This window comes from Sorex araneus, chromosome 1 (assembly GCF_027595985.1).
Source record: "Sorex araneus isolate mSorAra2 chromosome 1, mSorAra2.pri, whole genome shotgun sequence".
Taxonomy (NCBI): domain Eukaryota; kingdom Metazoa; phylum Chordata; class Mammalia; order Eulipotyphla; family Soricidae; genus Sorex; species Sorex araneus.
In genome coordinates this window covers 171,689,475-171,716,843 of record NC_073302.1, presented here as the reverse complement: position 1 = coordinate 171,716,843, position 27,369 = coordinate 171,689,475, and the positions used below count along the sequence as shown (strand labels likewise).

Genomic DNA, 27,369 nt, shown 5'->3' with positions numbered 1-27,369 from the left:
ATCGCCAGGTGTGACCCCAGAAAACAAAAAAACATATTTTTTCTTATCCTATGCCCCTGAACTCACGCTTCCTCTTCTTGTTGCCATTGCTGGAATGATTTCAGAAGATTCTGTAACAAGTTCTCAGAGGCCCATTGTGCAGTAACAAAGAATTCCAGCCGGGGCAGCAGGTTCTCTGCTTGTCTGCTTTCTGGAGAGGAAGACTGCCCTCACTAATGGCAGGGCGGGATCAGCATTGCAAGCTGGCCAAGCACTAGGAACCCAAGCATCATTTCTTCATGTCAGCCAGGCCTATTGGGTGGATATGTGGGCAGGTGTTGATGAGCGTTTCTGGAAGAAGTATACATCATCTTGTTTTAAAGGGCATATTGTTGTGGGGAATTATTGGGAATAAAACTCTTGGTGTCAGACCTAGAGTTCTATTTTCTGAATTTTGGTGAAAGGATATTTTAAGTTAAGCATTTCCCTCCCCGACTAACTTCTATGTTTGTTTCAGTCAGAGGGATCCAGAGAGTCATCATCGACCTGATAGATGAGTTTAAAGATGAATTCCCTACCATTCTAAGAGTATCACAGAGTAATAAGGTAAGAGGTGATTTCATACCTTTGAAAATAATTGCTGCAAGTACATTTTTAATATACCAACTATGTTAAAATGCTTGATTTTGAGACAAGGACTTAAATCTTAGGAAAATATTCATTTAATCTCAGACTAATTTCAAATATTACTCATTGGAAGGGACTCCATGAAAAGCAGAGATTATGGACAAGGAAATAGATGGATAGATGAACTTTAAAGATGATCACTATGTCATTAGAAATCTGGAACTCTTTTATGGTCATAATTACTATACAGTATATTAAGATTTGTCTAATGTTAAATCTGAAAATCATGTAACCCTAATTTAAGGTATATGCTAAAATATAAATGATGTAAATTATACAAGTATAAAAGCTATAAAGCATATGGGTCTCTTTTAATGGTGGAAAGAAATGGTGATATCACCGTAAGCACATGTTAGCACTGTTAGCACTGTCATCCTGTTGTTCATCGATTTGCTCAAGCAGGCACCAGTAACGTCTTCATTGTGAGACTTGTTGTTACTATATTTGGTATACTGAATATGCCACAGGTAGCTTACAAGGCTCTGCCATGCGGGAAGGATACTCTTGGTAGCTTGCCAGGCTCTCCGAGAGGGACGGGGTATATTAAAACTCAGATTCTGAAAGGGTTTGACAGATGAAATTTTGAGGGTGAAAGAGAGTATAGATAGAAAATTGTGAAGCAATATATTTCCAGGAAAAAATGACACCTTGAATGCTGGAGGAAAAGGCAGCTCAGATAGAGAAGTGACCACCAAGTAAAGGGTGCTAGGAGGGCATGTTCAAGATGGGAGATGCGGGCTGAAAGTAGATTATAGACCGAACATGATGGTCACTTAATACCTCTACTGCAACCCACAACACCCAAAAGGAGAGAGAGAGCAAAACGGAATGCCCTGCCACAGAGGCGGGGTGGGGTAGGGGGAGGTCAGGGTGCGGGGTAGTGGTAGGGATGCTTCGACCATTGGTGGTGGAAAATGGGCACTGGTAGAGGAATGGGCACTCAACCACGGTATGACTGAAATGTAAGCACGAACGTTTGTAAGTCTGTAACTGTACCTCATGGTGATTCACTAATAAAAATTTTTTTAAAAAAAGAAAAGAAAAAACAGTAACACCTTCATTGGGTCAGTCATAGAACCTATCTTACTCAGAAATATACAGCTGTTAATGGAAAAATATTTCAGTCTTTTTGACTACAGCTGAGAGTTGTGTTGTGAGGTTGTAAAATTACATAGAAGAGTAACAACCTGCCACCCAGAAAACAGACTTCTGAAAATGCCAAATGTGAACTAAAACCTGTAGGTAAACAAAAAAGCACTCTGTGTAACATAGTAATCACAACGCCTATAGTTACCCTTAACGATGTGTTCAGACAACTAGACATATGAGGCGTAGTCAATGCTTTCCTATTGCTCTGTGCTGGAGAGAGGGGATACAGAGATGAGTGAACAGGACCCCTTTCATTTAAACACTCACTCAGTGAAAACAGAGTTGTAAGCATAATTGCATTGGAATATGATCAAAGCTATATCCAATATTGAAGAACGAGTGGTTCTGTTTAGGATGGTCAGAAAGGCCTTCATGGATAATGGAAGGTTGATTAAATTGGGTCTAAAAGAATGAATAGTAGTTTTCAAGATGAAGAAGGAATAAATAAAGTAGATAGGGACAGGAACGAATATTCCAAGAGAAACCGTATCAGGCCAAAGTAGTATTAAGTAGCAGAGTATGTTCCCAGACTGTTAAGTAAATTTGAACGAATAGCATGAAAGAGTTGAGGCAGGAATTAATTAGATTGGAAAATGTAAGCACAAGTCAGAAAATGGATATCGTTGTCTAGCTCATGTGGTTCAGTGGTAAATTCATCACCATCATCCCGTTAATCATCGAATTTATCGAGCGGTCTCAGTAACGTCCTATCCCTGAGATTTTAGAAGCCTCTCTGTACTCAGCCTTCCCAACAATGCTGCATTGGAGGCTTTTTCAGGGCCAGGGGAATGAGACCCACCTTGTTACTGGCTTTGGCATATGAATACACCATGGGAAGCTTGCGAGGCTTTCCCATGTGGGCAGGAAACTCTCAGTAGCTTGCCAGTTTCTCCCAGAGGGAGAAGTAGGTTATAAGATATCTTCTGGGAGCTTGCTTTTAAGTCTCTGGATGTTGGCCGTTGATGGGATTACACACACCTGGGTTCCTCTGCCGGTACATTCATGCCTGAGGCTTGTCCGAACGTGTGGAGAAGGGCCTTGAGCATGGCTGTGGCTAGATTCTGGAGGTCTTTGGCCTCCAGGAGCTCTGCTCAGGGCGGGGAGGGAAGCTGGAGCCCATCCCTTCCGAAGGGTCCCGGGGAAGACAGCCAAGCGCTCAGGCAAGAGACTCTCTGCGTAAATTACGTGCTTTATATACAAGAAAACTGGATAAGATCTCTGGTCCCATCCCACCCCCTCCCCCGCACCTCAAGGCCAAATTTTAAAAAATTGTTTTTATTAAAAACACCATGACTTACAAAGTTGTTCATTATACAGTTGTTTGGGGCATTTGGTGTTCCAACACCACAAGTATCACTTTCCCTCCACCAAAGTCCCCATTTTCCTTCCCATTCCCAACCTGCCCCTTTTAGGCACATAACAAATTTATTTTACATTTATTTGTTCCAACAAAACTTTAAGAAATTGCAAATGGGCTGGAGTGATAGCACAGCAGGTAGGGCATTTGCCTTGCACACAGCCAACCCGGGTTCGATTCCCAGCATCCCATATGGTCCCCTGAGCACCGCCAGACATAATTCCTGAATGCAGAGCCAGGAGTGACCCAAAAAGCAAAAAACAAAAACAGAAACAAAAACAGCAAAAGAAACGGCAAACAGAATGATCAGAAAATACATCAGTAAGAGTCAATTTGTGATTGCTGTATGATTTTAACCTATGTAAATGAGGAAAATAAAACCCCTTAATACAACATAATAAAATGTTTATTATTACATTCAACTCTGGAATCTAAACTGTATTTCATTAATTTTTTAAAAAATTTTATTTTATTGAATCACCATGTGGAACGTTACAAAGTTCTCAGGCTTTTGTCTCAGTTATACAATACTCAAACACCCATCCCTTCACCAGTGCCCATATTCCACCACCAAAAACTCCAGTATACCTCCCAGCCCCCGCCCCCAACCCCTCACCCCCGCCTGCGTAACTGATAAATTTCACTTCATTTTCTCTTTACCTTGATTACATTCCATATTTCAACACAAAACTCACTATTGTTGTTGGAGGTTCCCCTCCCCCCAAAAAAAACAGCCCTACTGACAAGGAAGCATTTGATCATTACTTTTCCATTGCTGAAAATGAAGAGCTATGAAGTCCCACTGTTCCAAGTACATAACTATTTTTCCCTCATTCCCTACGCCACCAAGTTCGTGCCTGCTTAATAATCCTCATAATATGGCTGACGCCACGACGCCCAACAAAGGAAAAAAAAACAGAAAGAGGGATATTACCTGTCCTCGGCCAGCGTGGGGCTCTGGCTTAGTTCACAGTCTAGAGACATGGCTGCAAGCAGTTTCTGGAACCAAATGTTGTCTAGTTGGCCTCCAGATTCTTGTAGATCAGCAGTAAAGCGGCCACACAAAAGTGTGCCCACCCGGGTGGAATCTCGGCGTTGCGTGCCCGAGACTGTCCAAGTGTCCCGCTGTTCCAAGTACATAATATTTTTTTTTCTTTTTTCCCCTTCCCATGCCACCAAGTTCATGCCTGCTTAATAGACCTCATAATATGGCTGATGCCACACAGCGTTTCTCCCCGAAAACGGAAAAGAACCGAGAAAGAAGGATATTTCCTCTCCTCGGCCGGCGTGGGACTATGGCTTAGTTCACAGTCTAGAGAAATGGCTGCTACTTTGATTACCTTCAATATTTCAACAAAAAACTCACTATTATTGTTTGGAGTTTCCCCCCCAAGTCAGACCTGCTAAAAAGGAACTGTTTCACATTGTTGACAATTAAGAGATATTAGGTTTTGGATTTCTGTATAAAGTCCAGGGAAAACTCTGCCAGAAATTGCATCACTACAAGCTTTTACTTCCCATTTGTGGTGGCTTTTTCCATCTTATGGTATATAAGACTGTAGTAATATGAGGGCATAGGATAAAGTCTGCCTCAATTTCAGTGTTTAAAAGGTTCAGCAGGAGAGTAGATGTAATTTGTAAAGCAAAGGATAGAGGAAAAAAGGGAGGGAAGGTTAGTCGTCAGAATCCCAAAAGAAGTCAGTGATGAAATATTCGGAGATTTAAGAATATTGGTGTTCTTCACAAGGACAGTAGATACAAGGGCCAGGAGGATTGCCCCTTAGCTGGAAGACTGCTTCATGAGGGGAGAAGGCAGATGGAAGAGAGGAGGGATCACTAAGAAAATAATGGCTGGAGGAACCCATTGGGATGGGAGATGTGTGCCGAAAGTACATAATGAACAAGCATGATGACCTCTCAGTGTCTGTGTTGCAAACCATAATGCCCAAAAGTAGAGAGAGAGTATGAGTAATATTGTCTGCCATGGAGGCAGGAGGAGGGTGGGAAAGGGGGGATATCGGTGGTGGGGAATGTGCACTGGTGGAGGGATGGGTGTTTGATCATTGTGAGATTGTAACCCAGACATGAAAGCTTGTAACTATCTCACAGTGATTCAATCACTGTCATCCTGTTGCCCATCAATTTGTTCGAGTGGGCACCAGTAACATCTCTCATTGAGAGACTTATTGTTACTGTTTTTGGCATATCCAGTACGCCACGGGTAGCTTGCCAGGCTCTGCCGTGCAGGCTCGATACTCTTGGTAGCTCACCTGGCTCTCCAAGAGGGGCGGAGGAATCGAACCTGGGTCAGCCGCGTGAAAGGCCAACCCCCAACCTCTGTGCTGTCGCTCCAGCCCAGTGATTAATAAAAAATAATAAAAAAAAGATAATTGGTGTTCTTAACCAATATTTTCCCTCATATTATGTACTAAAAACCTAGAATATTACATAAACTTACTTAAATGAATAACAGGAACTGTGATTTTCTGTTCCCTGGAATGCACTTAATCCAAGCACATTACAAGTGATTTCCCTGGGGTTTGTTCACCTTCTAGCAGAGCACAGAGAGAAATTCACACTCCTGTGTGCTTGGGTAATGCTATGATTTTCTTCCCACCAAAATGCTTCTTTGAAATTTACGGGGGGAGGGGGCGGTTGTTTTGGTTTTTGGTTTTAAGGCCATAGTCGGTGGTGCTCAGGCTTACTCCTGGCTCTGCAGTCAGACATTACTTCCGGCCTACTCGGGGCCATATGGGCTGCCAGGCATTGCAAGTCCTGTACCCATTGTACTATCACCCTGGCTCTCTCTTTGAAATTTTGAAGGTTTTAGAACTAATAATTGCTTAAACTTGTTAATCTTCTGGTTATTGTTTAATTGTATAATGCATTATGTATATATTATGCATGTCTTCTGTGTTTTATTATTTAAATTTTTTGAAGTAAACAATATATATAACTTCTAAAAATTACTCTGGATAAATCTAACATTATGGGGTTTTTGTGTGTCTGTGTATATGTGTGCATGCCAAGGACCAAATACCAAGTCCTTATACATGAGGAATATACTCTGACAATGGGTTATATCCCCAACTGACACAAATTATTTGTGAACAAGAACTGTTTATTTTGGGAGAAGCTCCTTAAAATAAATGCCAAAAAAGCACCCAGAGGTAAAAATGAAAAAATATATCTCCTTAGGCTTGTACTATAGATTCTGAATATTTGTCCTCAGGAAAAATAAAATATTCATATAAGGATTTAAGTGCCTGTGCAGTAGGAAAAATATTTTTTGGGCACTGACTAATCATATGTGTGGGATCAGGCATGACAGTTACAAGGTACTCTGTATTGGCCTGAATAACAGTAACAATAGCACATTGGAGAAGCAATGCATCAGTCACTTTCCAAAGATTTATTTTCCAGAGAAGAGACACCATCCAACAACCGCCGAATGTAAAAATGTCAGTCGTGTTAGCCAAGATCAACAGAGGAACCTTAATTCAAGGATTGAGCAGCATATCCAGATCTTCCAAATCAGTGGCCAAACTTCTGAAACCTCAGCTTGCCTGTAGAGTTTCTGAGTTGATGGAATTATCTCGGCGTCTGCTGAGGGAAGTTAATGCGCCAAAACAACCCTTATATAATGTGCAAGTAAGTGAATATTGCATTCAGACAAAATATGAGCCCTATTTTTGAAACTGCAAGATTTAAAATATGAAAATGTAGCACGTTGCTTGTCCTCTGTGCTGAATAAAAATAGTTGGGTAAGTTTTTTTTTTCTTTTTGGGTCACACCCGGTGATGCTCAGGGCTTATTCCTGGCTTTGCACTCAGGAATTACTCCTGGCGGTGCTCAGGGGACTATATGGGATGCCAGGGACTGAGCCCTGCCTCCTGCAAGGCACAGGCCCTACCTGCTGTTTAACAAAGATTGTATTTGTGTTAAGTACACAAAGGGGTATTTGACAAAGATTGCCTTGCATACAAGATTTGGGGGAGACGAAAACATTCACTTTTAAGACTTGTTAAGTTTTTCTATTGCTTATACCTTTTTCTAGTTGATGCACATGGTAAATTGTAAAACTGTATGCATAGTTTTACATTGAACCATTTGAAATTGAAAGTTTCATACAGTTAAGTTTCTAGTAGGTAGGGAAAAGTCCATATAGATTTGTTTTTCTGTTTTGTTTATATATAAATGTATCACTGTCATCCTGTTGTTCATCAATTTACTTGAGTGGGCACCAGTAACGCTGCATTCATTCCAGCCCTGAGATTTTAGAAGCCTCTCCTTACTCGTCTTTCCCAACGATTAGAAGCTCTTTCAGGGTCAGGGGAATGAGACCTGTTATTGTTACTATTTCTGGCATATCGAATACTCCACAGGGAACTTTCCAGTCTCTGCCTTGCGGATGGGATACTCTTGGTAGCTTGCCGGGTGCTCCAAGAGGCATATGTATATATTTATGTGATGATGTCTCGCGCAGCCACTCTGCTGCCGTGCAGTCCAGGAATATGTTCACTCATGCGTGAGGCTCGGCCCGAGCCTGTGGAAAGCGGCCTGGAACGTGGCGGTGGTGGGGTAGTGGAGGTCAGCTGCCGAGGCTGGGTCCCTTGGGGCGGGGAGGGCTCTCACCCACCCCTCTCTGGGGCAAACCCTGGTGTGGAGTCCTGTGGCTTGGTTATGGGGACCTCATTTTATGCTCCCTTCGGGAGAAGCAGCCGTAAGTTCTGGAGGGTGCCAATGAGGAGATATAAATGTCTTAGGTATATTTAACTATATCATATATTTAGTGTATTGATTTTTGGTTGCTTTTAATTTTTTTAATTGATTCATCATTGATACTACAGAATTTCAGGATTTTAGTTTCCCACCCTTCATGTGTGTTACTGACCCCACTCCCACCCCCATTACACCACCACTCTGCCCCTCTGCCTATTCCTCCCACCTTCCCTTCTCTCCCTCGGGTAATTACCATACTTTTCATGGTATCAGGGCCTCACACATGCTAGTCATGGCTCTGTACTTGAGCTATTTGCCCAGTCCCATATATGGGCACTATTTTGTTTAAGTATGTTCCAACATAAGGTCTATTCCAATTTACTGTGAAACATAAATGGTTGCTGAATATTGTCAAGGACTTTTTCAGCATTTATTAATATGGTCATGTCATTTTTATCCTTTCTTTTATTGATGTGTATTACATTAATTGAGTTGCATATGTTGAACCATCCTTGCAGTCCTGATATAAATTCCTCTAAATATTTTAAAAATTTTAGTGCATGGGGGCTGGAGCAATAGCACAGCAGGTAGGGCGTTTGCCTTGCACGCAGCCAACCTGGGTTCGATTCCCAGCATCCCATACGGTCCCCTGAACACTGTCACTGTCATCCCGTTGCTCATCGATTTGTTCGAGTGGGCACCAGTAACGTCTCTCATTGAGAGACTTATTGTTACTGTTTTGGGCATATCCAATATGCACGGGTAGCTTGCCAGGCTCTGGTGTGCGGGCTCGATACTCTCGGTAGCTTGCCGGGCTCTCCGAGAGGGGCAGAGGAATCGAACATGTGTTGGCCAAGTGAAAGGCAAGAGCCCAACTGCTGTGCTATTGCTCCAGCCCAAAGACTGCCAGGAGTAATTCCTGAGTACAGAGCTAGGAGTTTCTCCTGTGCATCGCCGGGTGTGACCCAAAAAGAAAAAAAAAATAGTGCATAATCAGGAGTAAGCCCTGAGCAAAGCTGAGTGTGGCCAAAACAAAAAACAAAACAAAAGCCCCCAATTTAAAAAGTTAAAATTTTTAAAAGTTAAAAAGTTCATGGCAAATTATTTTCTAGACATTGCTGAATTTGATATACCAAGATATTGTTGAGGGTTTTGCACTATGTTAATCAGTGTCTATTGTTTTATTTTGTGTATGTGCTTTTGTCTGGGTATTTGCCTCATAAAATATGTTTGGGAGTGTTAACTCCTTCAATTTTATTGAAGAGTATGATCAGGATGTTTATTAGTTCTTCTTTGAAAATCTTGTAGAATTTGCTGATGAAGTCCTCTTGTTCTGGGCCTTTGTTCTTAGGGAGACTTTTGGTTACATTTTTTCTTTGGTTTAGAGGCCACATCAGTGGTGCTGGGGGCTTACTCTTGGTCTGCACTCAGGGATTACTGCTGGAAGTACTCAGGGGACCATATGGATTCTCGGGATTGAACCCAGGCTGGCAGCATGCAAGGCAAAGGCCCCACGCACTGTACTATTGCTCCAGCCCTTATATTTAAACATTTTTTTATGTACTTGTTTATAGTCTGTTCAAGTTTTTAGTTTCTTCTTGGTTCAGTCTGGGAAGGCTTTGTTTCTAAAACAAAATGTGTTCATTTCTTCTAGGTTGTCCAGTTTTACATAGCTATTCATAGCAGTCTCATGATACTTTATATAGCTATAATATCAGTTATAACTTTATCCCTGTTCTTTCTAGTTTTCTCTCTGTCTCTGTCTCTCTGTGTCTCTGTCTCTGTCTCTGTCTCTCTGTCTCTGTCTCTCTCTGTCTCACTCTCTCTCTCTCTCTCTCTCTCTCTCTCTCACACACACACACACACACACACACAGTAGGCCTAGCAAGAAGGTTATCAATTTTATTTATCCTTTTAGAGAACCAACTCTCTGTTTCATTGATTTTTGCATTGCATTTTGTTTTCCTGTTATTTTATTTCTGCTGTTTTTCTTTCTATTTTTCACTTCATTCTCCTTTTCTAGTTCTTTTGTATGTAAAATTAAATTGTTTACATGAGCTTTTCTTGTTTGATGTAAACCTATTTAGTGGTGAATGAAAGTTTCTCAATAATACAATTATTTCATCTTAATACTGCTTTTGCCCTGTGCCATAAAGACAGATAACTCACCAGTTTGTTTTCATTATTATTCAGGTAATTTTTAAATTTCTCCTTAATTTTTTCCCTCATTGACCCAAGAATTAATTCAGAAGCACATGATATTCTTTTTGTTTTCTTTTTGTTGTTGATTTCTCATATGATAACATTCAGGAAAGTTTCTTGGTATTACTTTAATGTTCACATATTTATTAAAGCTCCTTTTGTGTTCCAACCAACATGTGATCTATCCTTGAGAATATTACATGAGCACTTGAGAAGGTGATTTCATTTCGTTTGAAATTGAAATTGCTGTATAATAAGCCATCTCTTCAGAAGTTTCACTTAATTCCATTAATTATTAACATTTTTTTGTCTGGATGATGTGTCTGTTGGTATATGTGTATTGAGATTCCCTATAATCATGTTGCTGTCAGTGTATCCCATGAAGAGTGTTAATAATTTGAGAGCCTCTCTGCTGCGTCATATATATTGATGACAGATTTATCTTACTGCTGGATTGACCCTTTGATTAATATATAATATCCATCTTTATCTCTCAATATCTATTCTAAGTTGAAAGTCTTTTTACCATATATGGGAATAGTAATTCTTCCACCTTTTTTTTTTTGCATCATTGGCTATGAACACCTTTCACTATAAGTTTACATTTGACCTTATGCCTTAGTGAGATATTTATAGGTATAGAATAAATAATAGGTGTAGATGGATCCAGAAATTTGCAGGGGGAATTCATGTTTTCAGAGACTAAGCTCCATGCTTAGGGATGCTCCTGGCTGTTGCACTGTGGGACCTCACTTATGCAAAGTATGGCTTCAGCCCTTTTGAGCTATCTCCCCAGCCTCAGATCCTTCTCTTTTTATCCACCTAGTCATTCTGTGTCTTTTTATCACAGCGTATAGACTATTTGTGTTTAGAGTGATTATTGACATATTGTGCACATTAACTTGCTATTTTATCTTTGGTCTTGTTTATATTTTTGTTTTCTATTTTTCTCTTATGTATTTGTGATTTTTTTTCTTTTTGGGTTACACTGGGTGATGCTCAGAGAGTGACTCCTAGCTCTGCACTCAGGATTTACTCTTGGTGGTACTCAGGGGACCATATGGGATGCGGGGATCAAATCCTGGTCAGTGGTGTGCAAGGCAAGAGCTCTAACCACTATGCTATCGCTCTGGTCCCATCTTCTTCTTCTTTTTTTTAAAAATATGAATGGTTTATCCTGGTGTTTCTCCCAACCTCAACCCCTATTTTTTCTTCTAAATGTGTTTGCTTGAATTTTTTGTTTTGTAGTTATTAGGGATCAGGGTTATATCATACATCTATATCTAAAAAAACAAATTTTGTTCCCTGTTATCACCTTGTCATCATTTTACTGTAATAGTTCTGTCCTTTTTTCCTTCCCCCTTTTTCTTTTTGTTGTTGTCTCAAATTACTGTTTTTGTTGTTTGTACTATATTACTGTTTCTTCTCTTACTCAAGATTCTACCATCTTTTGTTTTTTATTTTTATGTAGAACTCTTTTCAACATCCCCTACAGAGCAGGTCGACTGTTGGTTTTAACTGGACATTTTCCCCAAGTAAAGTAATTTTGTCTGGCTGATAAGTTTTTGTGTTTTGGTAGTATAACAGACTCTCTTTTAACCTATAGATTTATTTTTCTGAGAAGTCTGATGAAAACCTGGTAGAGATGCCTGTATGTGTTACTTTTTCTTTTTTTCTCTATAAGTCTTTGATGTTTTCTTCATTATTGACTTATAATTTAGTGACAATATATCTTGGTGTAGGTTATTTCTGATGAAAATATTGAGTTTTCTCTCAGGTTTCTGAGTATATATGGTTAATTCTACCCTTAAGTTTGGGAACTTCCAGCCATTATTTCTTTGAATATTACCTTCACCCCCTTCTCTCTACCTTCTGTAACTCTGATGTTCAACTTTCTAATGTACATAAAGCTTTTGTAGACTTTCATTTCCCTCCTTTAGTTTTAGTTCTTCTACATGTAACACTATTGCTTTATATTAAATTTCTAACATTTCTTCTCTGAGATCAACTACTTGTTATGCTTTCCATATTAGACTGAATTTTCTTTTGACTCTTCATACCCAGAATCTGTTTGAAATTTGTAGATATTTTCAATGTCCTTGGTTAAGTACTCCTTGTGCTCTTGTAGCAATTTCCCAATATCCTAGACGTTCTTTATTCCTTGAGATTCTCTACGTTCATTAAGTTTTGTTATGCTACTTCTTCTTCATTCTTGGTTATCTCCTCTAAATCTGTGTCCTTGTTTGCCCTCTGGAGACCTATTTTCTTTGAAGAATTTCATATTAATTTTTACAGCTTTTGCTTGCAGAATTTTTCTGCTAATGCACCTGGGTTAGCTTCTTAAAAAAATTCCCTAGGTGGCTCTGTGACTTTAGTGTTGGAATTTTCCTTTGGTGTAGCAAGGAGCAGATGGGGTGACAATGACAATGAGATCAGGAACTCCACTGATTCCAGCATTGCTCCATGGGGTTCGCAGAAAGCCAGAGGGAGAAATCCATGCCCGTCCTTGGTCTCAGTGACCTCTCTAGTCCCCTAGTTCTACCCTTAGCGGCTGCCCTGTCTCTGCCTCTGTACTAGTCCCCAGTGTAGCGGGACGACACAGAACCTGTCTGGCTGCTACTAGCCTAAGACTCCAAGGCTCAGTTCTGGTTTCTGTGCCAGAGTACAGGAGACCAGAGCAAGCCTGTACCTCCAATGAAAGCTTTTTCAACTTCTAATTGCCTGAGAATATCATTCATTAACGTCTCCTGATAACACCTGGTGACTGAAATTGTTTTTTTAGATTCATCTGTGAATGCTGGATTCTCTCACCTTGTTCTTGTATTTTAAATAATCAAAAATACAGATGAATGGTATAATCTGAAGTTCCCATTAAAACATCTCTCTGGGGGCTGGAGTAATAGCACAACAGGTTGGGCGCTTGCCTTTCACATGGTCGACCCGGGTTCGAGTCCCAGCATCCCGTATGGTCCCCCGAGCATATTACCCCCAGGGGTAATTCCTGAGTGCAGAGCCAGGAGTAACCCCTGAGCATCGCAGGGTGTGACTCAAAAAGCAAAACAAACAAACAAACAAAAAACCCATCTCTCTGGATCTTAACATTTTACCTACTTTTATTTTCTGTATATTAGGTTCCTTACATTTTATAGAAGTTGATATAAAAATTTTCCTTCTCTGACAATTTCTGTATCCTTCATGAAAGACTTGTCTGTTTTGTTATTCAGAGTCTTTTTGCTCCCCTGCTAAAATTTGGGAAGGAAATGAGATTTTTATAATATTTAAAAACAAGTTTCCAAAGTTATGATTTCTCTCTCTCTCTCTCTCTCTCTCTCTCTCTCTCTCTCTCTCTGTCACACACACATACAAACACACACACACACACACACACACACACAGCACAAGATCATTGAATCAAGTGCACTCTTTCTTATTCACAACAAAAACAGCAACTGCTGTGTCAGTAGCTGGTGCCTCGGGTCCCACAGAACCCTGTGATGTGCCAGACAGGCGCTGTCCTGACTGAGATCTGGAAACTCAGCTTTGTGTAAGGTGTCTGGTGCACTTGTTTACCGGAGTGACAGAGAACCAGAATGACGGAGGCTGAGAGAGACAGAGACACAGAGAGACAAAAGGCAGAGACAGAGATAGAAGCCAAGAGATACAGAGACCAGGAGGGACACAGAGACACAGAGGCTAGAGAGACAAAGACACAGAGAGAGAAGCATTATTACGCTGGGATCCTGGACTCAGAGTCTCTGAGGGGGGAAGGAGGGGACTTTATCCTCATGCACTGCCATATTTGGGGCCCATGTCTAGAGGGCCCGGAGGAGGGCACTTGCCTACTCCCCAGCCATACCCGATGCTCTCCATGCCTTTTGCTCAGAAGACTCACTCCATATGCAAATGAGAGTCCTCCACGGAGAACTGTCTTCCAAAACTCATGAATATTCAGTGGCAGAAAAAGTCTATTTTTCTATCTGATTTGGAATGAAAACAAAATACACTGTCCTTCTTCCCATGACATTAAGATTCACTGGGAAGCACTGAGTTGAGTTGTCATTACTTATTCCAGGAATCTGAGATGAAAGAAACAGTTTAGGGATTAAGGCCCGGTGCTGACTGGCCTTTTCTTATGACATCAACATAAAGCGATTGTAACACCTCTTCTCCTTTGCTCTTCTAATAGCTTTAGTTTTCAAAGCTCTTTCTTTTTACACACGCACACACACACACACACACACATACACACACTGCCACCCACCCAAGATGGGTGGTTGAATGCACAGGGCCTCCTTTTATTTATTTTTTTGCTATTTTTTCTGGGTCACATCTGGCAATGCACAGGGATTACTTCTGGCTCTGCACTCAGGAATTACCCCTGGCGGTGCTCAGGGGACCATATGGGATGCTGGGAATCAAACCCAGGTCGGCTTCATGAAAGGCAAACACCCTACCCGCTGTACTATCGCTCCAGTCCCTAGTTTTCAAAACTCTTATCAGTGAGATATTTAAACATCAGAAACTCCACCCAGATTCATAATTGTAGCAATATTTGTCACGTTGACTTCAGATATCTCCTCTCTAAAGACAAAGGCAGGTGGGGCTGGAGACATAGTACTGTGGGAAGGGTGCTTGCTTGTCCACTGCTGGCCCAGGTTTGATCCCTAGCATTTCTTCTGGTCCCTCAAATCCCACCAGGAATGATCCCTGAGCACAGAGCTAGGAGTAAGTCCTCAGCATGGCCAGGTGGGGCCCAAGAACAAACAGAAGAAGAGCAAGGAATCATGGCCTAATCCATTCCCTTTTCTTCCCTCCCAGAGGTCATTAGCCATAATTTGATGCCAGATTGTTTTTTTTTAAATTTTGAGCCACACCTGGTGGTGCATAGCACTTATTCCTGGCTCTGTCTCAGGAACCATTATTGGTGATGCTCAGAAGACCATAAGGAATTCTGGGAATTGAACCCAGGACAGCCTTATGTAAGACAAACACCCTGCCCACTACACTCTCTCTTTGCCCCAATGCCAGAATTTTCATGCATACTTTATTATTTCCATTAGTATACTTTTATTTAATCCCACCAACGGCCAAAATCCAGAGACTTAAAACAAGCTTCTGGAAGGCGCAGCCTTAAGGTGGCCACGCAATATCTTATAGCCTACTTCTCCCTCTGGGAGAAACTGGCAAGCTACCACATGGGAGAACCTCGAAAACTCCCCATGGTGTATTCATATGCAAACACCAGTAACAACCTGGGGCTTATTCCCCTGGCCCTGAAAGAGCCTCCAATGCGGCATCATTGGGAAGGACAATTAGAGGGAGGCTTCTAAAATCTCAGGGCTAGGACAAATGGAGACGTTACTGAGACCGCTCGAGAAATTCGACTATCAACGGGATGATGATGAGGATGATAATACTTCTATTAACTCATGTGCATTTTAAACACATATATGTAATAGTGTAGTGTACTTATCCTTACGAAACTTGCTTTTTCATTCAATTATTATTGATACATGAAGTTATGATTTGTTATTTGAACTTCTGTGTGGTGTTACTGTTACTGTTACTGTTTTTGGCATATTGAATATGCCATGGATAGTATGTTAGGCTCTGCCGTGCAGGTGGGTACTCTCAGTAGCTTGCTGGGCTCTCTGAGAGGGATGGAAGCTTTTAGGGTGGCCTCCAATCACCTTTACAGGTTTTCCCATTCTACAAGGAAGTGATCATAAGCATAAAGAGAGGGGGTTGGCAGGGTGATACCATTTCACCGAAACTCTTCGGTGCCATCCTCGAGAACGTCATGCGATGACTGAAATGGAAAGGAATGGGAGTGAAGAGAAGATGGTTGGCAACTACACCACCTCCACTTCACTTCACTGATCGTTCTAGTAACACCAAATACAAACATTAGCCAAGGGACACAAATGCTGGCTGACTTCAATTTCGAGTGTGGAAAGGTCGGACTGCAGCTGAATCTCACCAAAACAATGTTCATGAAAAACGAACTAGTTCCTGATGTTCCATTTGCTCTCAATGGAACAAATATCTCCGAATGCAGCAGCTATGTATACCTGGGTCGAAAACTCAACATGAGGAACGACTTGGTGCCAGAACTGCGCAGGAGGAAGAGAGCAACGTGGAACGCCTTCAAGAGCATCGAAGAAGTGGATAAGAGGATGAAGAACCTCTGGCTCTGGGTACATCTTTTCGACTCCATTGTTCTTCCTGCACTAACATATGCCTCAGAGATCTGGGCCCTATGAAAACAGGATGAGAATGCTATTCAGGTATCCCAAAGAGGAATTGAAAGAGCTATGCTTGAAGTATCATGTTTCAGTCAAGTGACAGAAGGAATCCAGAGTTCCAATCTCCGTCAATGATCAAGAATCAGGGATGCTGTCTCGTTTGCCAAAGCATCAAAAATCAGATGGGCCGGACATGTAATGCAATTTAGAGATGACTGCTAGACTAGAGCTGTTACTGACTGGATTCCACAAGATGTCAAAAGACCACATGGCCGCCCACTTACGAGATGGTCAGACTTCTTCATCAAAACCCTGAACAAATGGTTTGAGACTCTTCATATTCCTGGAGCTAGCAAATACCATTGGGCTACACTAGCACGAGACAGGGACGATTGGAGATGTTACTGGCCCCCGCTAGAGCAAATTGAAGATCAACGGGATGACAAGTGATACAAGTGATACAAGTATGGTATTACATTATAAGAAAAAATAATCTGCATTTTATCTGTGACTGTAAAGATGAACTATTTTCTTTCAAACATGTGAGCTCTCTTGTTCATGCATTCTTGTGTGTCTGAGACATTTCCCAGGTACACATCAAGGCCAGGGCTTGCTGGCCATTAGAGATGCATACCTAGAGTTCTGTTTGCTCTTGTCAGACTCTCCAGAACAGGTTCATTTTCTTGGGAATTACTGTGCTTCCTGAATATGGAAAATTCTTACCTATTATTTCTTCAAATTTCTTATTTTTTCCAGTCTGTAACTCTTTCTTATTTTTTCCAGTCTATACCTTGATGAGAATACTACCCAAAGACAGTAGAAACGAGGGCCCAAAATTCCAATCCATGGTAGGAGGCTTGCCACACAAATGGTAGGGGGGATAGTGTGGTTAAGACAGAGAAGGAACCAGTATGACAGCGAGAGCTGGAAATGATAACTCTGAACAAAAACTGAGTGCTGAAAGGAAGGAAAGTTGTAAGCATGATACCCTTTTATTAGAATATTAAAAACCATAATGCCCAGAAGAAAGGAGGGGGAGAGAAGGGGAGAGAGACAGAGAGACAGAGAGACAGAAAGGAAAAGTGTCTGCCATCTGTCATAGAGGAAGGCAGTGGATGGGTGGGAGGGAAACTGCAAACACTGGTGGTGGGAAACATACACTGGTGGAAATATGAGTGGGACATTGCATGACTTAAAGTGAACCATGAACAACTTTGTAACCTTGGCTCTCACAGCGATTCAATTAAAAATAAGTAACTAAATTCAAACATCCTTTGGGCCTTTCCAAGGTTTCTACTTTCTTGACCTTCCTGGCCATTTCTTTGATCTCTGAAGTGATGAGCCTCCTCCCCTCCAAGCTGGCTGCTGCGGTGCTGTGCAGTGCCCGAGGCTGTGCACTCCCTTGGTCATGGTTGGCCCCTGCCTGCCAGAGTCCCACGTTAGCTGCAGCCTCGCACACTTGCTTTCCGGACTCACACGGGTGATCCGTGGCACTCACTGTCCAGGTGTCCTGCTGCATGCACTTTTTTTTTTCTTTTTGGGTCACACCTGGCTATGTACAGGGGTCACTCCTGGCTCTGTACTCAGGAATTACCCCTGGCGGTGCTCATGTGGGATGCTGGGAATTGAACTCGGGTCAGCCATGTGCAAGGCAAACACCCTACCCGCTGTGCTATTGCTTCAGTCCCTGCATGCACACTTTGAGGGAGGGGGCAGCAGGTGCTAAAGCTTAAGTCTCTGTGCTCACCTGCACTACCCCGTCCCCCCCGAGAGGCTGGCGAGAGGCTGGATCTTCCAAACCTGCTGCAGCACAGGGTTCCCAAACTGCAGAGCTGCAGGGACTCTTCGGGCTCCTGCTGGCAGTCCTGCAGGGTCAGACTCACAGCCTCAGATTCACATGGTCGGTGCTTTTGCCACTGAGCCAATCCCAGACCCTTCCTTAATCTTTCTGATGCATTGTGAATCATTTTCTCCAATCAATTTTCTAATCAACCAGTTATTTCCATCTGTTATTTCCAGAGCAACATAATATGCTCTTTACTTAACTCCATATATTTTAAAATTTCCGAATACGATTTATCATTCCTGGAAAGTTTGGTGTGCCCCACCACCCAACATCCCCAAAAGGGGCCTATCATTCTAGATTCTGGTGTTTATCATCCACCCCCCTCCCTTCTCCCAATCTTTACTTTTTCCCATTTTGATTGTGTAACTCGATTTCTGGTTTTTTTGTTTGTTTTTACAGACTTTTTTTTTAAATGAAAACAAATTCGTTAGCCATTTTGAACACACATTTATAGTCTTTTTGAAAGTGATTTTTAAATATATTTCTAGAATGCCACTTTTCTCTTTTGAACTGTAATGTCTCATTTTTAGTAGATAATTTTCTTTCTTATTTGAGTGGGGAGGGCTTAATGGAAAGTTGCTACTCAAGGGCGATTTTTAAAAATAAACATCTTTATGTTAGTTCATTGTTCAACGTGGATTTTTCTGCACTACAGTTGTCGGGTAAATCCAGCCCCCTTTTATGTGGTGCCAGTCTAGGGCTTGGTTTCTCCTGAGGGAATTCCAGCCCCACGTGGAAACTCACTTCTCGCCTTTCACTGGACCCAGTGCGCAGTCCAGCCATTCTCATTTCCATGGAAACCGAGCTAGGATTCCTACCTCAAGTGTACCAAGTTTCAGCTCTACCCTCCTTGTTAAAGCACAAGCTCCCAACCAAGACTCACTGTCATTTTATTGCTCCAGCAACATCTCGAGAGCTTCAGGGACATAAGTTGACATGCTAGGCTCTGTCTTTAAGTTCCCTTTTCAGTCTTAGGAGGAGAATAGAGGACTCCTTCCTTCCTCCTTCCTCCCTCCCTCCCTCCCTCCCTCCCTCCCTTCCTTCCTTCCTTCCTTCCTTCCTTCCTTCCTTCCTTCCTTCCTTCCTTCATTCCTTCCTCCTTCCTCCCTCCCTCCCTCCCTCCCTCCCTCCCTCCCTCCCTCCCTCCCTTCCTTCCTTCCTTCCTTCCTTCCTTCCTTCCTTCCTTCCTTCCTTCCTTCCTTCCTTCCTTCCTTCCTTCCTCCTTTCCTCTTTTCCTCCTTTCTTCCTTTCCTTCTTTCTTCATTTGCTGTAAATTATCTCTGATTAAATTTGGAGCTTAATATTATATACAATTTCTAGGGTTTTGTATGGAAGTAGACTCAACATTAGTTTCTCTGCCATATTCCTAAACCATATGTCCCTCAAGTTTACTACATTTTGTATGTTTGGGGCTACATCCAGTGATGCTCAGGGTTCTGTGCGCAGGGATCACTCCTGGTGGGATTTAGGGGACCATGTTTGTTGCTGGTGATCAAAACAGTGTCAGGTGTACACAAGACAAATGCCTTACCTACTGCACTCTCTCTCTGGCTTACTTCTTAATAACTTTTAATATAATATGGTTACATTTGGAAGCAAGGAAGTATAATTTCAATTGTTCATTCATTCAATGAATATTTATTGAAAAGCTGACATATAAAACCACCGTTTAGTTATAGTGATTCATAAATGTTCTCCCCTTGCGTTTTGGACTGTGGAGAATGACAGGCAAGTAAGAGAGTAATGGCAGCATAGTATAGCAAGTACAAGATCAAAGCGTGCCGGGCAATGTGGAAGCATCAGAAAGGGACACGGAGTTCCAGAGTGTTGGCATAAGTTTGGAGCGACAATACCGCAGCCCAGAATAGTAAGAGGAAGAAATTTTCAGGTGAAGAAATGGGAGATCTCAGTCCAGGAACAGAACAGTCTACTGAGGTGTGCAGGCAAGAGAGCCTGTCTTACTTAGGGAATATTTGCCGCTCTATGTAGCTGGAATGAGATAAGTGGGAACAGTTCCAGAACAGGTTTCAAGAGCTAATGTGCCGTACCAAGAATTACCAAGAGCTAATGCACGGTACCAAGCTGCCAATCAGAATTGCCAAGTAGGACAGGAACAATAGTACAGCCGATAAAGTTCTTGTCTCGTTTGCGGCCAACCCATGTTTGATCCCCAGTACCATATATGGTCGCTCAAGCCCCACCAGGAGTGACCCCCGAGTATAGAGCTAGGACTAAGCACTGAGCACCCCTAAGTGTTCCCTCCCCCCAAAAGATGCCAGGTAGAAGAAACTAAGTTGCAGCGAGGGAAAAAAAGAGAATTTATAATGCCCACAAGATTCTGTGGCAACAGATATAGAAATACGAGTGAAGGCAATGGCCTGGGCAATGAAAGGAACAGAGAGCCGTGTACGAGGTGTGGTAATGGTCAGGGGTTGGAAGACAGGGGAGTGCCATGGTACTAGACTGTGCTGAGATCTGTCAGCATGGAGCAGCTGCGCTCCTGGGCTGCTGTTCCACACGGACAACATGCTTTTACCCAGTGGGATTCAGCCTGGCTTCATCTAACATCGTCAGGCTGCCTGTCAGTCAATGTGCAGATGTGAAAGGGGGAACGCTGTCAGAGGACGTGCTACTTGAATGCCGGGAGGGCATCACAGGGGAGACTTGGCCGTAGGGAAGTGAGTGGCCTGCTTAGCCATTGGAAGGCAAGTGTCAAAGATCTTCACGTACTGTTTCATCACTGCTCTGATTATGATGAAGAATGGAAAGAGTCATCGTTATCTAGAGCCTTACATATTTCTTGCATAACTCTTCAGTTTTTCTGTAGCTAGGATCACTCCCTTCAAAATCACAGGAAGGAGCAGATTCATTAGAACACACTGGGACTATGGCAGTTCCAGCTCTCTGCTGTGATCTGAATGAAGCAGGAAAGAATGGTCTGCTCTTAGGAGTTAGGGAGTGTGCTATGTACACAGAGTTAACAGCCTAGCCAGGGGCTGGAGAGATAGCACAGCGTGTAGGACGTTTGCCTTGAACACGGCCGACCCGGGTTCAAATCCCAGCATCCCATATGGTCCCCTGAGCACGGTCAGGGGTAATTCCTGAGTGCAGAGCCAGGAGTAACCCCTGTGCATCGCCAGGTGTGACCCAAAAAGCCAAAAAAAAAAAAAAAAAAAACAGCCTAGCCAGCCTTTCTGATGGGATGCCTAGCTCTATGCATGTCCTGTGTATATTAGCGCACTGAGATATTTATTGTGCCAAGCATGAGTATATTGAAGACCCAAATGATGTAAGGGACCTAAGTAGATGCCAATGATTTCCATTGTGAACAGGGATATCTGAGTTCAGGCCCTTCCAATTGGCCGTCTTATTAAAAGAGCCTTCCTTGGGCTGGAGAGAGAGGACAGAGGTTAAAGGCACTTGGATAAAGCAGATCCTAGTTAGAATCCATGGCAATCTCTTATGGTCCCTTAAGTACTGCCAGGAGTGATCCCAGAGAACAGAACCAAAAAATGACCCTTAAGCACCACGAAAAGGTGTGGTCAAAATGGGGTGGGGAATTGAGAGGGAGAGGAGAAAGAAGGAGGGGGGTGGGAGAAGAAACTTCCTTTGCATCTATCCTAAGTCATGTGCTGCTCATATTTATCTAGATCAACACTGCTGAGATTGCAGTGATAAATTGCAAGCTTTATAAACAAGGGACCCCAGGAATGAAAAACTTTTGTGCTGGGGATTTTAGCATCCCCAGCAGCAGGATTTACAGAATAGTGCCACTCCTGAGCCTCTAAGCTGCCCCGGGCGGCAGTGACCTAGATAATCAGCTTCGTGCTGACTTCAGCCAAGACGCATCAAGCCCCAGACAGAGTTGTTGACTTTGGCAGGCAGAGCAGGGGACCTAGAGTTCTTCTGTGACAGGATCCTCCTTATAATGGCCTTAGAGAGGACTGTTTGTACTATTGGAGTGCTAAAGGCAAAAGATGGGCAAGAGTGAAGAAAAGATTCGGCCTTTGAAATGCCTGCAGCAAACTTGTGGTTCCTTATTTTAGGACCAAGGTTTGAGACTGAAACAAAGTTTCTCTCTCCCTCCCACCCCTCTTAAGTTTTCCAGCTGGGCACTGGCTTGGCGTTTGCACCGGAAACCTTACAGATAGCAGGAAGTAATATATCAGGTCCTTGTCCGGCCTGCTGTCAGGCTATTTTGGGTGATCTAAGTTTAGAGCTTAGGGAAAGGGGACAATTTCTAGAAAGTAGAGCCACCGGACTCTTAAAGACATACTTCTCCAGACTGACCAAGAGTCTCAGGTCTCTAAGCGTTTCCAGGTCCAAATGACAGAGAGCTTACTCAAGAACAAGTCCCACGAGATTTATCACTGGAACAAACAGCCAAATAGCTCTCTTGACTCTGGATGCTATTTCCTTTGCTCTTGAGTATGGAGGGTTGCCAAGCACAGACATGGCCCTGTACCTACACAGTTTCTGGGACTAGTCACAGAAACTAGTTTCCCCTGTAACTCCTCGGGTTTCCATCATTGATCTTGAGTGACATGAGCTAAGCTGAGCAGGTGATTCTGCACCCTTCTGGAGAAGTGGATTTATATCCCCACTGCAGCTAATCATCTCTCAGTGGGTCTTGATTTTCTAAACTAATTAGACTTTGCCTTTTTGGTGAATGAATTATTAATGAAAATAAGATTAAAAAAAAGGTATTTTAGTGAGATGAGGCAGTCAAAATTAGTGGTTGTTTAAAAACTAAAATATCTTTTACTCTCCAAATATCTATACATTACATAGTAATGATACCAAAGTTAAAAAAATAAATGAGCCAAATACTGAATACAGGATTCTTTAGATTTAAAGATACAAATAAAATGAAATTAATGTAACAATAAATTAAGCTAAATTTTTTAGATGAGTCAAAATAATTGAAATAAATCCTCTGATTCACCAAATTTCTGTTTATATGCCTTAGTTTTCAACCATACACTAGTTCTGTTCATAGCAAGCCATAAATTAAACAAACTGGCTTATAATGTGAAAAACATGTATTGCAAGTGAGTTATAAAATTGAAAAACAGTGACTTGCCAGTGGCCACATAAATGTTCGAGGAAATATGCTTTCTACAGAGATGCTTTGCTACAGGAGTAGAAGAAATTTATTGATTTTTTCTTAAAGTAATCCTTAGGCAACACATATAATTATTTTTCAGAAGTCTAGTATATCAAATACATAATTTACTTTAAAATGAATCTGTCATAGTGACTTTCAGGAGAAGGGGAAAATCTGAAAAAGGAAGATGCAAGGAAATAGGGTAATTCTGCATTCATGCAGACACAGCTTATTTTTATCAGCTGTGGTGCCAGTTCCTCAACATGGACCTCCCAGTGTGCATTCATACATCCCCAGAACCATGAATCCCCCATTCTGCCAGGAGACGTTTTGTTAGAACGTATCTGCTTTTTTCCTAACATCTGTTCGTGTGTTTGTTGCCTTGTAGTCTAATCGTAAGATTCACTGCAATCAAACACTATCATTTTTGTTCCTCTAGCAAGAGGGAAAAAGCAACAGCTGCTTCATTTCCTGGAAACTCTTTCCAGAAGCCAGGACTCTGGGAAATTTTCCAGGCTGACTTATGAAGAGAATCAGCCACAACTGGACCTACATGTCCCTGTATGTAGGAGTTGGTATGGTTGGAAAAGTAAGGACTAAAGAGGCACTTCCCCATTTCCCAGACCTCCTTTAACAGGCTACATTAGTATTTTTGGTTTCAGAATTCTCCTGAGAAAGGAAAATTATGATGAGCACATTTGTTCTTTATAGTGGCAGCAGCCAACAATGCAGTATCCTACAAGTACATACAGCAGGACAGTGATACAGTGCCAATCAGTATTCAATAAAAGGTTATCATACTTTGTGCAGAGGCACTTTAGAAACACTGCAACATACTATGCAATACTATCTCGTGTTGTGATCATTGATTTGGTTTCCTGTGTTTTAACTCTTCCGTGAACACTGCGAACTGTTTGTAGTTTATGTGCACGCTTCCTGGGCATGGACCTGGTGTTATTAGTTGCAGTCTACCTTTGGAGCACTCTCTGAAGCCACCAGGGTGTTTGTGAGCAGCATAGTTAAGGGCTTCTTCCCTGCTGAAGAGAAGGGAATGTTTTTCTTAATGCCCTCATTTCCTTTCCTGCTTAAGGCAACAAAGGTGGTTTGTTTCAGACTACCTTTGTTACCTTAAAAAAAAAAAATGATTCTCTTAATGGAATCTATCTTATTAATGTGTTTGAGGCCGGGAGCTCTTGGTTACCAGAAATTCGAGCCATCTGAAAGATTATTAATGTAAAACACTACCTTTTGAAAAATAGTGCTATATATGAACACAGCATTTCCCAAAGTTTAATGATTATCTACGGGTAATGCTGGCCCTAAGCAGGCTCATGATTAATATTTCCAAGCAGGTCATTAATCTCCAGGAAATGCTCAGGATTTTGATTGCTGTTTGCTTAATTGAAGGAGGTGAATAATTTAGTAATGAATAATGAATGAATTCAAAGCTTGTTTTTCTCATGTGCACAGCAGCACCCCCTAGTGAGGACCCTTGGGAATACAAAAAAATAATTTGGATTTTGAAAATGCAAATTTTCTTTTTGCGTTTGTATATGTTTCAGATGAAAAAACAAGCAGATCTAAAGTAGATAATTTTATTTAGAAATATTTCTCATTTTACAACATAATAAAACAATGTTTTGACAGAAAAAAACTTCTGTAAGAAAACTGTTTTCTGTTTTTTTCAGGTCAGAAAAGGTTCTTTGTTGGAAATAATCTCCTTTCCAGCAAAGACTGCCTTAACTAGTATAATGTGTGCTTCATATGCAATGCTAATTTACTTGGTAAGTACTCAAATATTTAAATATAGAAATAAATGTATTTAGTTTATGTAATAAGATGCTTTGTAAATCCACAAATCAGGGTGCTATACTCTTACTCCACAAGATAATTTTATCTCAATGTATTTTTCTGAGGAAAAGCAAAGTCAACACACCAAAGCCTAATTTGCTTAACTAATGTCATTTTATTTTTATAAAGCTTATTACAATCTGAGTATTTTGGATAGCACATTTTAGTTTTGTTTTTATTAAACTATCCTTTTGTTCCAATCTTTGTACCATGGTTAACTCAGTATTCCATAATTCAGGTGTATGGCTTGGGGAACACAAATACTAGTATATTTTGAAGCACAAGTATTGACATTCAAAAATGTCTCTTAGACCTAGAGCAATAGTACAGCAGGCAGGTTGCTTGCTTTGCATGCAGCTGGCTCAGGTTCCATCCCAAGCACCCCCCATATAAGCCTATTATATTTCCCTGAGAAAATAATAATTTTCCATATTTGGAAAAATAAATTAGTTTCAGTGTTCTCATATTTCATGGATTATTCTTGTTGCTTTCCTGATGTATTTGGTATTACAATCATGTTCATATTTAGTAAACTTTCAGAATAACTTTAAAGTATACAGGTCTGGGGCTGGAGAGATAGCACAGCGGGTAGGGCGTTTGCCTTGCACGCGGCCGACCCGGGTTCAAATCCCAGCATCCCATATGGTCCTCTGAGCAGGGCCAGGGGTAATTCCTGAGTGCAGAGCCAGGAGTAACCCCTGTGCATCGCCAGGTGTGACCCAAAAAGCAAAAAAAAAAAAAAAAAAAAAAAAAAAAAAAAAAAAAAAAAAGTATACAGGTCTTAGTGATTTCCCAGTTTCCTATTATTTTTCTCTGTTTTGTTTTAGTACTCCTTATGATACTGAATAGCATTTTTTTCTTTTTTGAGGCAGGGGAGCGGTGGCACACCAGTGCTCAGGCCACCATATGGGGTACTGGGCATTGAACCTGGGCCAGCCGCACACAAAGCAAGCACCCTATCTGCAGTCCTATGCCGCTGGCCCTTAGTGGCATTCTTGAAATAAAAAATCATATTTGCTTAGAAATCACCAGTTTGCTACGAATCATCAGTTTCATCTACTAGTTCACTAATATTTTACTGAGATGTATATGCCCTACACATAGCTGTGAGCAAAGTTGGGAAGCATATAAACCAAAAAAAACCCTACTTTATTAATATATGTTGGGAAAAATTCATAAAATGCTTCATTTGACTAAATCAGGGGAATAAAACTATTTCAATCAAATCAGAATGAAGAGGTAAAACAAGGCATCAGAACAAATGTAACATATCTTTACTGAAGCGTGCTAGACTTCAAATTTCTTTGTAGATTATTGTGATATATTTAGAACACAAAAGCTATCACTTGATACCTGTCATGTGCTGGGTAGTCCTGAAAGGAAGTGCTTCATTAGAAAACGTTGAATTCCATAGATGAAATGGTAAACATTTTATTGGTCATTTTTTAACCTATAAATTTTGTGGCTTATAAAGAAACTTTACCAAACAATGTTTTTCATTAGACAGTTTGTGTTAACGCTGTGCTGGTGAAAGTAAAGAAAATATTCCAAGAAGAAGAGTCCATAAGGCAAAACAGAGAAAGTGAAAAACCTAGAAAAGCCTTTTCTGAACCTGTGCTCTCCGAACCTATGTTTCCTGATGAAGAAATCAAAGCGAAATCTTACAGATCCTTACCGGAGAAGCCAGAAAATATTTCAACTCAGCCCAAACTTCCTGTCATTAACATGTGTGATAACATCCAGGTTTTACATTCTGTGTTTGACCAATCAACTGAACTGAATGAATGAGCAGGGCTTAAGAGTTATCTAATGACATTTCATCTTATCAAACTGGGAGAGTAGTTTTCATATTCTGACTGTTATGTTTAAAAGGAGAGGATGTACTTACTACTGATAGAATTAAAATGTCATTCTCTAGTCCTTCATATTTATGATAAAGAAAATAAAAAGAACCATGATGTGTAATATATGATGATGTATGATATTTTAATGAATGAGAATATTGTCTCTCTTATAGCTTAGGCTCTATAACATAGTTTATAAGCTGATGTATTTATAATATGTATTTTTTAAATTTATTTTTTAATTGAGTCACCGTGAGAACAGTTACAGGGCTTTTAGGATCGAGTCTCATACTATGCTCAAACACCCATCCCTTCACCAGTGCACATTTCCACCACCAAAAACCCCAGCATACTCCCCCCTCCCACTCCCCTTCTGCCTG

At 41.3% G+C, this 27,369-nt stretch overlaps 1 protein-coding gene across 1 annotated transcript; it reads left to right on the top strand.

The window, feature by feature from the left end:
- The first annotated feature begins 278 nt into the window (after window positions 1–278).
- SPATA9 (spermatogenesis associated 9) lies at window positions 279–27,369 on the top strand. The gene is made up of 5 exons (XM_004613085.2): window positions 279–339; window positions 497–585; window positions 6,596–6,823; window positions 24,983–25,078; window positions 26,649–27,369. The coding sequence occupies exons 1-5, from the start codon at window positions 279–281 to the stop codon at window positions 26,931–26,933; spliced, it is 759 nt and encodes a 252-aa protein (XP_004613142.1). The 3' UTR covers window positions 26,934–27,369.